The sequence below is a fragment of the Eublepharis macularius genome, chromosome 12 (genome assembly GCF_028583425.1).
Source record: "Eublepharis macularius isolate TG4126 chromosome 12, MPM_Emac_v1.0, whole genome shotgun sequence".
In the NCBI taxonomy this organism is placed as follows: domain Eukaryota; kingdom Metazoa; phylum Chordata; class Lepidosauria; order Squamata; family Eublepharidae; genus Eublepharis; species Eublepharis macularius.
In genome coordinates this window covers 76,633,648-76,646,991 of record NC_072801.1, presented here as the reverse complement: position 1 = coordinate 76,646,991, position 13,344 = coordinate 76,633,648, and the positions used below count along the sequence as shown (strand labels likewise).

The 13,344-nt window shown below is 45.1% G+C and overlaps 1 protein-coding gene across 2 annotated transcripts; it reads left to right on the top strand.

Annotated features, from left to right (window-relative positions):
* Positions 1–5,314: 5,314 nt before the first annotated feature.
* HAUS4 (HAUS augmin like complex subunit 4) lies at positions 5,315–12,854 on the top strand. Of its 2 annotated transcripts, none has more exons than XM_054993484.1 (10): positions 5,315–5,344; positions 7,152–7,217; positions 7,305–7,447; positions 7,896–8,012; positions 8,393–8,533; positions 9,538–9,634; positions 9,768–9,913; positions 10,618–10,748; positions 11,105–11,173; positions 12,286–12,854. In XM_054993484.1, exons 2-10 carry the CDS (start codon positions 7,172–7,174, stop codon positions 12,461–12,463), a joined length of 1,068 nt encoding a protein of 355 aa, XP_054849459.1. In that variant the 5' UTR covers positions 5,315–5,344; positions 7,152–7,171; the 3' UTR covers positions 12,464–12,854. The 2 variants fall into 2 exon arrangements, with proteins under 2 accessions (XP_054849459.1, XP_054849460.1); XM_054993485.1 differs by lacking the exon at positions 5,315–5,344 and adding an exon at positions 5,797–5,816.
* Positions 12,855–13,344: the final 490 nt, after the last annotated feature.

The window sequence follows — 13,344 nt, the reverse complement described above, 5'->3', positions numbered from 1 at the left end:
AATTTATGACCTGTTTCATAGCCATTGATAGATCAGTCCTCTATAAACCCGCCCAGTCCTCTTTTAAAGCCAACTAAAGTGTGGCTGCCATCACATTCTATAGCAGCAAATGTCTGTCCTGAATCTATGACTCATCAACTGAACTGGGTGTCTGCAAGTTCAATATTACAGAACAGGGAGGAAAGGTTTATCTCCTCCATGCATAATTTTATAAAGCTGTATCATGCCTACCCTCGGTCCCCTTTTCTGGAACTGCCCATGGAACTGCCTTCTACTGAAGCAGCCTCCTTGGTCTGTCAAGGTCAATCTTGTCTCCTCTTCTTGGCGGCAGCTCTCCTGTACAGCCCGCGCATAGCACCTACAATCTGACCCTTTTTAAAACGAGATTGAACCTGGGGCCTTTCGCAGGCAAAGCAGACGCTCTACCATTGTGACACAGGTGCACTAAAAACTCTAAACACCTTAGCTCCAACCCCTTGATCATTTTTGTTGCCCTTTTCCTGCTACAATATCCTTTTTGAGATATCAGTGACCAGAACTGTGCTGTTGTCTAGATACTTTGAGGTGGGTAACTGTACTGGAAAGATTCGTGTCCAGTGGCACCTTAAAGGCCAACAAGATTTCCAGGGCAAGAGCTTTCAAGAGCTCTGACTCTCAAAAGCTCATATCCTGGAAATCTAGTTGCTCTTAATGGTGCTACTGGACCCAAATCTTGCTCTCGTTTTCTGGATGCGGCTGCTTCATAAATCTGCAGAAGGGCATTATGATACCAGCCATTTTGTTTTCAGTCCCTTTCCTAATAAATCTCTAATCTAGAACCGACCTTTTTCAGAGCTGTCACAGACTGACTTGATGTTTGTATCGAACTATCCACCGTAACCCCAAGAGCTCTCTCCTGGTCAGTTCAGAACCCATAAGCATATATTTAGTTCGGATTTTTCACCACAATGCGCACCCCTTTTCATTTATGTGGAATCTCACTTGCCCCGTTGTTACCTTTTGGAGGAATCCTTTTGGAGCTCTTCGCAATCTGCTTCCGTTCTTGCTATCCTGAATAATTTGGTGCCCTCAGACAATAATCATGCCTGTATCTACTGAGGCAGGAGTAAAGGGATATTTTTCTGTGCTATCACTGTCCTCTAGTGGCTTTGGGGGGTAGTGGAGAAGGATGGGTGATCCCTGCATGAAGGTGTGCAGATATCTGTTTTTGCCATCTTTTTTTGATCAATTAAAAACCCAAAAGATGGGAGGGCTTAGTATCATCTCCGGCCCATCCTTGCTGCAACCCTCTGCCTGTCCTCCTAGTAGTATCTGCTCCCACTATGTCTTCTTATTCTTAGCACACATATAATGACTTGTTTTACAATATGTTCTGAATCAACCTCCATCTCTTGGTTGTTTTCTTCTTTAAATAACCGCTGCAGAGATTATTCAAATCTTAGCATGCGCTGAAAGAACAGAAGGAGAAAATTTACGCATGGACCACACCAAGGATTACCTGATTTGGAGAAACAGCTGCCTCTGGAAGAGTAGGACTAGAGAAAGTTAGTAGCCACTGCTGATTTCCACTGCAACTTTGCATATGAGGGGGCAGCAGCAGACCGATCGGGAGGCATTTCCAAGGAAACCTTAGGTTAGCCTCACATTATATACCTGGCCCGCCGAAAAGATATAAGATCTTGGCGGGCCCGGGTGTCCTCCAACAGAGTTCCAACAGGTTGGGGCCAGAACTGAAAATTCCCTGGCCCTCTTCGAGGCCAGCTGAGCCTCCCTGGGGCCGGGGCCCACCAGTAGATGTTTTCCTGCTGATCTAAGTGTTCTCCAGGGTATATACAGGGAGATATGGTCCCCCAGATATGCCGGTCCCAGTCTGTTTAGGGCTTTGCAGGTTGAAACCAAAACCTTGAACCTGATCCGAAACTCAATGGGGAGCCAGTGCAGCTGCTGCAAGATCGAAGTAATGTGTGCCTTGTATGGTATACTCATTAGGACACGTGCAGCAGCATTCTGGACCCGCTCAATTTCCTGGTCAGATCCAAGGGAAACCCTGCGTAGAGCAAGTTACAGTAGTCTAGTCTGGAGGTGACTGTTGCATGGATCACTATAGCTAGGTCATGGGTCGACAGATAGGGTGCAAGCTGCCTGGCTTGCCGAAGGTGAAAGAATGCAGACTGGGCAACTGCTGTGATCTGGCACTCCATTGATAGGGAAGAGTCCAGCGTCATTCCGAGACTCCTGACCAATAGAATGGGCACAAGTGGTGCCCCATCAAAGGCCGGGAGCCAGACTCCCAATCCAACGGCCCATGGATTCAACCTCAGCCAGTCTTGTTTTACCCATCCAGACATGACCTCTAAAGCACTCACCGGGACACCTGGAGCAGAGCCAGGCCACCCATCCATCAACAAATACAACTGGGTGCCATCCACATATTGATAACAATAACAGGATGGCTGTCCCAATTAAGACAATGTACAATAGGAAAGGAGACCCTTGCCGGGAGAAATATAAATGCACTAATGAACAATATTAGCAAAGAGAATCATTTATCAAAATTAAAGTGCCAAAGTGTTAAACTTTTAGAACCAATCCTATGTTATCATCATAGTACAAATATTTAATCCTGATACATTTATCACAGAACAAACATTGATCAAGAGTCACACAGTTCACCCCAATATTCACAACATGACAAGGGTGTCCGAAAAATATCCAACAGGTAAGTCCTTTCTTAATGCAGAAAATCTTATATACAGTTCTTAATTGTTGTCTCTTTTATTCTTTTCACAGACGTTCCAGTGGACAACGGCAAAATCTCTGGGCTTGGTTCTAAAAGTTTAGCACTTTGGCACTTTAATTTTGATAAACGATTCTCTTTGCTAGTATTGTTCATTAGTGCATTTATGTTTCTCCCGGCAAGGGTCTCCTTTCCTATTGTACATCCGCATATTGATGGCAACTCAATCCAAAATTCTAAATTCTGTGCCAACTGGGTGAGGGGGCACATATAAAGACAAGGGAGAGAGTATCGCCCCTGGTGGGATGCCGCACACCAATGGTTGACATGCGGATAGCCTCTCCCCAAGGGCCACCCTCTGTCCCCGACCATGGAGAAAAAAGACAAGCCACTGCAAGGCAGCCCCTTGAATCCCCACATTGGCGAGGCGGTGGGTCAACGGGTCATAGTCAACCGTGTCGAACGCTGCTGAGAGATCTAGCAAAACCATCAATGCTGACCCGCCCCCATCCGTGAGAGCGACCAGTACTGTCTCCGTCCCATGGCTTGGGCAGAAACCGGACTGGAATGGGTCCAGGATGGAGGAGTCTTCCAGGAAAGACTGCAGCTGTCCCGCCACTGCCCGCTCAATCATCTTCCTCAGAAACAGGAGGTTCACTGGCAGGTAACTGGATGGGTCGGTGGGGTCCAAAGATGTTTTTTTTTTCAGGAGAGGCTTCGCCACGGCTTAAGTGCTCTGGGAAAAACCCCGGAGCTCAGTGAAAGATTAATAATGACCTCCAGTGGGGCCCTCAGCCTATCCGTGCTGGCTTTCACCAGCCAAGAAGGGCAGGGGTCTAGGGAGCACATGGTGGGCCTCACCAGCCGCAGGATCCTGTCAACCTCCTCCTGGGAAACCAAGCTGAAGTGATCCAGAAAAGGACCAGAAGGCAGCCAAGGGGCCTCCAGTTCCCTTACTGTATCAACCGTGGCCAGAAGGTCACAACGGAGAGACAAGATTTTATCTGCAAAAAAGCTCCCAAAAGCCTCACAGCTAATGACCGAATAGAACTTGCCTAGCCTTTTGATATCACTTGTTTTCATTTACAAACCTACGCTGCTTTTGCTTGTAGCCTGTAAAGCATTTTAAATGCTTAAAAAAAAATAATAAAGCTTGGATTCCCTCCCCTCCCCTGCACCCAAGGTGGTTCACAAAACATCACAAAACTACAGTAAAATGGAAAAGGTATTTAAAAGCACAAACAACCCTTATTTTCCATTGTCCAGCAATCCTGTTTGGTAGGTTGTTTCAGGTGGGTAGCCGTATTGGCCTGTAGTAGAAGAGCACGATTCGGGCCCAGTTGGTCTCTACGGTGCACCTGCCACCAAATCTTGTTAGGTAGGTTGTTAGTGGAATATATATGTCTTTTGCAAAGGCTAAACTGAAGCAAAGAGACAGTGACTTCCCTAAATGGTATTGATGCCAGCGGCATGACAAATGAACTGGAATTTTGTGGCAGTTGAAAGATGAACACAGTTTTGTTAACCAGAACCCCTCTCTCTGCAGGTGTTAGGAATGGATCCTCGTGCGGTGTGCATACGCAGGCTCTGCCCCTAGCACCGGAAGAAGTGGGCTACACAGTCCATGAAAGTTGGTGCTGGAACAAGACACCCTAATTCCTGTTCTGACTCTACTCAAATCTCTCTATTACTGTGGAAGAATTCGAACCCAGCACTGCCTAGTTCTAACAGTGCTGTTTTGTTCCTTTAATATTATTGGGTTGCCAACTCCTGGAGATTTTGCAGATGGAGCCTGGAGCAGGCAGGAGGCCTCAGACATAATGCCATAGAGTTCACCCCCCAAACCAGTCATTTTCTCCAATGAAGATAGATGGAGAAGATGGGTAGCTGTGTTTGTCTGTAGCAGTAGAAAAGAGCAAGAGTCTCATAGCACCTCTAAGACTAACAAAATCTGTGACAGGGTATCAGCTTCCTGAAGTAGGCTGTGACTCAAGAAAGTTCCTACCCTTCCACAAATTTTGTTAGTCTTAGAGGTGCTACTCAACTATTTTCTCTGTGGAAACTGACCTCTGTGGCCTAGAATTTAGTTGTAATTCCAGGAGGTTTCCAGCCACCACCTGGAGGTTGGCAACCCATAAATTCCTGGAGATTTTGGGAGTGGGTGGAATTTGGGGAAAGGGATGAAGTGGGACCTCAGCAGGACGTAATGCCATAGAGTCCACCCTCCAAAGCAGCCATTTTCTCCAGGGGAACTCATCTCTGTGGCCTAAAGATTAGATGTAGCTCCAAGAGATCACCAGACACCACCTGGAGGTTGGCAACAAAAGGCAAACCCCGCCCTCAGCCGGCAGGAGCCTCCAAACTGACATTCTCATAGGTATGACCGCCTTTCCAGATACTAGCCAATCAGACCGTCAGAAAGCTGGCTGAAGTCCGCCCCCTTTCCTGGGTACCCCTTTTAAGCCCCGCCTTCTTTTTTCCCCACACAGCTTCTCGTTGGCTTGTTGTCCGTGGGGCCCGCCCCTGCTGGGAGGTTCCTCCCATTTCCTCCCCCGGGTAGTTGACTTTCTTTTTGGAATTGTGGGGCGCGCGGGGAGACCGTTAGAGGTGCGGAAGGAAAAGGCGGGAAAGTCTTACGCCTGTTACGTCACTTGCATCTCTCCCTTTTTTTCTTAGAAGGGGCGACCCTGGAATGGTTTACCTCAGAGAACCTGCAATATTTATTCTCGCCTCTTTCCTCTCGCCTTGTGGGCTGCTGAGAAGTTGGCTTGTTTACTGAGGGGATAATCTTGAAGTCGTGATGATGTTTTTTTCGTCCCTTGGCCTTTTTCTCCAGGAATGGGGAGAAACTCTTGGGAAATAAGGAAATGAGTTGCCATCGTTTTCTTCTGGCAGGGCTCCTGTGTGCCTTTAAACTGTTACATAGCAGATAGAAGTGGGACTCTTGGAGAAGTTTCACTGCTCATTCCTTCCAGAGAATGGTGTACCAGTTGACTTTCTGCCTGTCCTGGTGGTGAAGCTTTGCTGCTCATTCCCTCTAGAGAATAGTGCATCAGTTGAATTTCTGCCTGTCCTGGAGGTGACGGTTTGCTGCTCATTCCCTCTAGGGAAAGGTTGCACTAGTTGAATTTCTGCCTGTCCTGTTGGTCAAGCTCTCTGCTCATTCCTTCTAGAGAAAGTTTTCTCCAGTTGAATTTTTTTTCTGCCCTGCTGTTCTTAAAGCCACAGTTTCCCCCAGGCAAAGTGGCAACCCTCCTCTGGATGAAGAGGGATGTGTATGTGAAGGTGTACAGTGTACAACGGATGGGGTGTGGTTCATTGCTTTCTGGGGGACTGAATGTGGAGCCCGGCTTTCAGTTGGCATGTCTGGCTGCTGCTGGGTATACGGATGGATGGTATGCCAGTACAGGAGGCGTGAGAGAATAAAACTTCCTCCATGGCTGTTATGCGATTGGCTGGGGGATGAGAAATAGGGAGGCTTGCCTCAAATTAGAACGAGGGAGGTTTATTTTAACTTGGCATGACCTCTGTGATGTGATTTAAGAATTTTTTTCCAGAGTAGCATAAAGTGTATTGTCGAAGGCTTTCACGGCCGGAGAACGATGGCTGTTGTGGGTTTTCCGGGCTGTATTGCCGTGGTCTTGGCATTGCCAAGACCACGGCAATACAGCCCGGAAAACCCACAACAGCCTAGCATAAAGTGCATAGGGAAAGAATAAAGGGGGCTTTCTCTGTTTGACGAAAGTGCCCTAATTGGCATTGGCACAACTCTAATCAAAGCATTGTCACTCCCTTGTCAGGAGGGCTAGGAAGGGCTTCCCTCTCTTTGGTGTTGTCTCTAGGTGAGTGGGGGAAGGCAGTAAGAAAGGAATAGTCCTCTGATTTATGATCTCTGCAATTAGCTTGGCCCATTATCTCCATACACCTCACCATGTTTGGCATGTATGGAGCACCCCTCCAGCAATCTGAGGTCAACTCCTAACTACCCCTTCAGCTGGTATGAAGGACAAACCCCCTTTGTATACCCCTTTTACTGGTATGACTCCTTCCTGCTGATTGGTATGCCAGCACTCTCTTGGCTTTGAATAGTACTGTTTTCTTAGCTTCCTGTACAAGATGGTATGAACGGTAGCCTTAGATTATCTTTTTACAAGGATGGTTTTAGATGGTTAGCTGTGTTCTACAGTAGAACAGCAAGGTTTGACTCCAGTGGCACCTTAGAGACCAACAAGTTTTTCAGGGTGTAAGCTTTCAAGAATCAGAGCTCCATTCTTCAGACCCTTTGGTCTCTGAGGTGCCACTGGACTCAAATCCTGCTGTATTTACAAGGAGATTCTCTAGTCTCTGCATTCCCTCTTTTGGTTCTTTTAGCTCCTGCTAACCATTGCCATTGGTTCTTCTCCTTTCTATGTAGTACTGTCCAGTGAGGGGCTAATGGCATCTTCCTCAGGAGCAGAGGGCGCTGAACTGCTGCAGCAAGGTAACATTTTTGACTTGACATTAGGTGAAACTAAACTGGGTAGAGGGAAGAATTTCCCCTGTCCTCCTTTACTTTCTGCCCTTACAGGTCATGGTAGCCTCCTGCCCCCCTGCTCACTCACCACGGAGGACCTTGCTGCCTACCCTGGTTTGGCCAATCTTCTCATGGCCCTGACTAAACATATGGACTCCAGTGGGCTCAGTACCAATTTGGCACAACAGCTAGAGGAGGTAGGAGAGGCGCTGTGATTCAAGATATTCTGTACTTCGTAATACTACTGCATTTGTGGTAATTGGCATCAAATTCACTAAAGACCAATGCGCAGGCTTTGTTATTGTTAAGAAGGTCTTGAAACTGATGGACGATGCCTTGCAAAATCTCTGAAGCTAGAAGAGAAAGATTAGCCAAACTTCCAGTGGCCTGAGGAGGGGCCAGTATGTGCTAGATATTTATTTCCCCCCCCCTTCTCTATGGCTAGCAAAAAGAATTGGACAAGATAAGCAGATATATGTGAATTCAGACTGCAAAACCTGGCATAGCATGAGGTAAAGTTTGTCTCTTCTGCACCTCTAATGGAAGAATAAAGATAGCAGTAACCAATTTTAAGAAAAGTACTTTTGTTTTTATTGCTCTGGGTACCCACACTGCTGATAATTCCTCACTTTTCTCCACCTGTAGGCAAAGAAAGAATTACATCTACGCCGAGCAAACTGGCTGAAGTGGGAGACACTACACCGGGTTCTTCAGGAGGCGTTGAGGGACTCGGGGTCTGGACTTGCTGCACAGGACAAAAAAGTAATGCTTGAAGAGAAATGAAAGTGTCTTGGGGAGATGAAGAGTGCTGATGGCATTTGGAATGGGTCTGAGACCTTGGAGAGAGGGAGGCTGAAAGGTTTAGCATTAACATTGTGAAAAGGAATCACAGTAAGATTTAACAGAGCTCTAAGGCAGTTGTTGGACTTTTACTTGAAAAAAAAAGAGTACTGCAGTGATGAAACAAGTTTGGGAAACTTGTGAGAAGTCCAGAAGGTCTTGTGTTCAGGGGGTGCTATGCAGGTATGTCCAAGGCTCAGGGAATAGCAGTGGGTGACTAGTCAGGCTGCTGAGAAGGTTGGGTGGAGAAGGCACTTTTTTGGGATAGCACCTTGCAAAATCTTGCTGTCTTTTGCCTTCAGTTCTTAGAAGTCCTGGAACAGCAGCTTTTGGTAGGCGAGCTGAGACAAATGCTCAACTCTGGTCCTTCTGCACAAGGCACACAGCCATCGCTTCTAGGTTTGATGCCCTCGGACCTCTTAGAGCTTCTTCCCTCTAATCAAGTAAGATAGGCATATTCCTTTTCTAGACTAAGTAAGTAGGATTGTTGGCACCCAGATGTCCAGGCACAAGACTTCCTGTTGGTGTTGCTTTTACTAAACTTTTTTATTGCAAACTTCTATGATGTGATGGCGCTTGCTTGAGCTTTATCTCTGGTTAGGATTCTTTAATAAATATTATATCCTCATCTGTAGAGGTGGGGCTGGCGAGTGGCCTAGGTGATCTTCATTGTCTATTTCAGACCTTACTGCCCCCAAAGTCATCTCGGTACTAGAAATATTGAGGCATTTATTTACTTACTTACTTACTTTATTTATTCTCCACATTCACCCCAATGGGGACCCAAAGTGTCTTGCATTATTTTGCTCCATTTTATCCCCACAACAACCCTATGAGATAGGTTAGGCTGAGAATGTGACTGGCCCTAGGTCACCTAGTGAGCTCTCATGGCAGAGCAGGGATTCAAACCTGAGTCTCCAAGATCCTAGTGTGACACTCTTAACTGCTACACCACCCTGGCTCTTTTTATACCTGTTAGGCTACTTAAGGAATCTTGGGAACTGTAGTTCTATGAGGAAAGTGGAATTTACAAGCCTCTGATGGAATGTACAAACCTCTGCAAAACAGAAGGTGCTTTTCTCACCAGACCTGCTGTGAGAAGTTATATTTCAATAATTTACAACTTGCTCAAATAGCTTCTAATAATAGTAAAAAGTATAGCCATAACAATAAAGTTATAACTCTGGGGAAAGTACTTATTAATATGAGGGGGCAAATAAGAGATCCTTTAAACTCTGCTCTGTTCTTTTGTCCCTGCCTCATAACAGCTAGTTGTAGGGACTATCAGCAATCCATGTGAGGTCATCACTTCCCCACTGCTGGTTTTGGATGTCTTCAATGCTTTGTCTAAAAGTGCTCTAGTATTTCCAGTGATCCCTGAATAACAGTTAATAACAGTTAAGTGAGTCTGTGTTCATATGGCCTATGTCTCTGTACTTTGCCACAGGAGCTGGAGCAAATGCGGAAGCACCTCCCTGTGGAGTTGGAAAAGCATCTTAAGCGCAAGTGCTTGGCTTTGTTGAGCTACTTCTGTCCAGAGAGTGGTAAGATCCTCACACTTCTGACCCAGAGGGGGGAACCTTTGAAGAGGAAGAAGGTCATGAGAATGGAGGGTAGCTGATGGTCCAACATGAAGCTTATTTGAGAGTATTTGCTGGCTGACTTTTTCTTTTGCAGATGATGCTGGAGAGATTCCACGGGCAGCTCTGATGAGGACCCTTGCAGAATGTCTGGCTGCAGAAAAACAGCGTCTGCAGGAGGCCTCTGCTCAGAACCAACAGCTTGTGGGGTTGCTGGAACAGCAGAAAGCTGCCTACCCCCAGGTAAGGGCTAGAGTAAAAAGCTTTCCCAGTGGGTTGTGTGTATGGTAAGTTCTGTCCAGAACTATGTTCATACATAAATCTGTATGCTTCTAATATTCAACCTTCAATTCAATTTCAGGTTTTTTTTCACAACCTTCAGGAAGTTGAAGGTTCAAACATGAGCAGCAGGGGTAGGGCTTTATAATATTTCTATATTGCCTCTTCAGACTTCTGCTCAAGGCATCTTAGGATTGAAATAATAGAACAATATAAAACCACAAGCTAATGGGATATAAAACGATCCATAAAGCAAACCTCAAATCAGAAGCAGACCATTTAAAAAAGTGGGTAAGATTAAACTCCTAATTAATAACCAACAGTATGTAATTTGGGTGTTTCAGCTACCTGCGCTGCCTTTTGTCTAGGATGCAAGGTACAATCAATACTTGGTTTAACCATTTAAAATCCCCAAACAGCTTGTGTCCTGTGTATCTCTTAAGAATATTTCCTTCCACGTGTTCTGTTTTATAATACCTGTTGGAAGCCACATACAGCCATCTTTTTACTTGCTTCCTCCAGGCATTGTCAATATGCTTACCTCTTTTCCCATGATGACAAGAGCTGAAAACTTACCTGGAACCCATAGATGTACAAGTTCCATTCTGTTCTGTATGTATTTTTCCTTCGGTGTCACTTTTCTTGTTCGATTTTCTCACTTGCTGCAGGTCCTGTTACGCTGCTTAGCGTTACTGAAACACTTAGCCCGTGAACATCGTCTTGGTACTCAGTCTGAACTCGACCGCCTCAACGCCCAGTACCTGGAAATCAAATGTAGTGCCATGTTCCTCAAGATACGGTGAGCTTTTGTCCTGTCCTCTGTGCTAGAAAGAGGCTGAGCAAGTCAAGTCAGGGGTTGCTTGTAAATCTGGAGTGAAGAATAAGACTGTTCAGCTCTCACCCTCCATACTTCTAGTCAGCCAAAGGACCTGTGTGGTAAGCGAAGGTAGATCAAGGATTGTATGTTTATGAAAGAAAACTGGAATCTGGAAGTCATTCAAATACCCTCAAGTTTTATGTTCTTTATGAAAAGTGTAGAGTTGCGACCATTTCTGTGAGTGGAGGGTATCTGAAGGTGTACATCAGAAGTCTTCTAGGTGCAGGAGTTAATTACTTGTTTAACCCTGTTTCCCCAACAAATTTAATCTGTCATAGGCTTGAAGAACTGACTGTTCTCTTGGAAACCTACGTGCCTGAGAAAGTGGATGTGCACCGGATGATGAGGTAAGTGAGGATGGAATCACGAGAGGGAAAAACAGGAACTCAACAGTCGATTTGGGATCCAGTGAGGAGCAAATACAGTGAACAGAGGGAGACGATAGGGCTGTATTGTAGGGAGGTTGTTGCAAAGAGGTGCTTCACTAATGAGTTAAGGACCGTAGACTTAACCACTATGTTGCCTTACATACTACCTGTTGCTTTAAGTACGACCCTACTGGGTAGTTCTGTGTTGTCTGATGTCAGTCCTAGAACTGCTTGTGCTCTGTTCCAGCATTTCTTCAACTTTGTATTGGATTTTTGCTAATGTTATGTCTTTGTAAATTTACATTTATTTACCCTATGGCATTGATTATTGAAATGTCCTCGATACTGACTGTACTAATCTCACACTATGTAGTCCTCCTTGAGTCTCAAAGAGAAAGATGGACTATAAATGACGTTAAATAAATAAATAAATACCAGTACATGATTTATTGTCGTAGTATTGTCGAAGGCTTTCACGGCCGGAGAACAATGGTTGTTGTGGGTTTTCCGGGCTGTATTGCCGTGGTCTTGGCATTGTAGTTCCTGACGTTTCGCCAGCAGCTGTGGCTGGCATCTTCAGAGGTGTAGCACCAAAAGACAGAGATCTCTCAGTGTCAATACATGATTATTTTATTATACACCCACCCCCCCCTATTCTGGAGGAATCAGCATGGGTGACCTACATCCACACTAGACACTATTGTCCCAGCTTGTCTCTGGCCCCCACATTTCTATGGCTCTGGTCTCAATGCGTTCTTACCTGTATGACTGCAGCTGGGTCCTTTAGACTTTGATGGGGGAAGCACACAGAGAGGCTGTTAAGCTGATCAGAGATTGTGATAGGTCAGAGAGACACAATAATATACGTTTCTAGTGCCTGTTAATGTAATTCTGAAATTCTTACATTAAAATAGTGTAGAGTAGGGAATAAACAAGCAGACTGGAGTCTTTTATTCAGTCTGTTGGAGAAGTGGGACAGGAACGGGGAAGGAATACACATTCGTGAATGGGATGGGCAAAAATGTTCCGTGCATTGATGTGTTTTGCAAAACCTTCAGCAGCTCCCTGGTAATTAATTATTTTCTTTCCAGGGATAATCTGCAGGCAGCAATATGCCAAGGAGAGCAAGATTTGGCTGCTTCTCGCCAGATCCTCTCCAGCTATGAGACTTTGGGCCCTGAATTTGAGGAACTGGTGAAGGAGTATGCTCGGCTGCAAGCCATCATTGAGAACAGGCGCTGGGTGCTAACAGAATTCAACAAAGACTGAAACTAATGTGAAGCGTGAGAGTGACCTTGTTTGAATGCAGATCAGTTGACGCATAGGGACCACTTTATAAAATACTCGAAGAATAAATATGAAGCAAATGAGTTAACGTCTGCGTCTGTGTTGCTTTCTTTTTGCTGAAAAGAGCTCCTGGTGTCCTTTATCTGCTGCTGTCGTCACATATCTACTCATACTGTTTTCTCACTGCCCCCCTCCTTTTCTCAAATTGCTAAAAGAGTGCTGAGTTTTTCCTCAGAATCTGTTACAGCCTTTCTAAAGCACGGATAAAACTCAAGAGTGCTGTAGTGATATCCCAAATAACAGATTTTTATATTTGCATGCTGTGCCTGAAGAAAAATACCGTGCCTGTTGATAAGAACCAATAAACAGTAGTGGCTGCAAATGTTGTCTTGCTGGCTGGCTCTTTATTTCAAAGCAAAAACAGAACTATGGAATTACAGAGCTCTCTGGTTTCAGTTATTGCCTCCATCGTCTCTCATTTGCAGATGAAATCTTCAGTTAAATTGTAAATAAGAGTCCGGTGTCTGCTGGCTTCCATGCTGTGCTGTGTGGCTGCTGCAAGAAGCAGTGGTTTGAAATGATAAGACTTTTTCTGTAAAACAGGCTTGGAAATAAGAATACTTTCTGTCTTTTGCAGTAGATCATGGCCATGTTAGAGAATTTGCAATGGTTAGGTTAAATCATTCACTCTAATGGTTGCTATTTAATTATCTTTTCCTCTATAGTTAAATACAAATCAGAGCCTTCTTTATTGCTTATTAAAGAGGCTAATTTTGTGCCACTGTTCTAAAACTACCCCTTGGAGGAAGAAAGAAGAGGTTCTTTTTCAAAGATAGTGTGTTCAACTATGAAAAAATAATGAG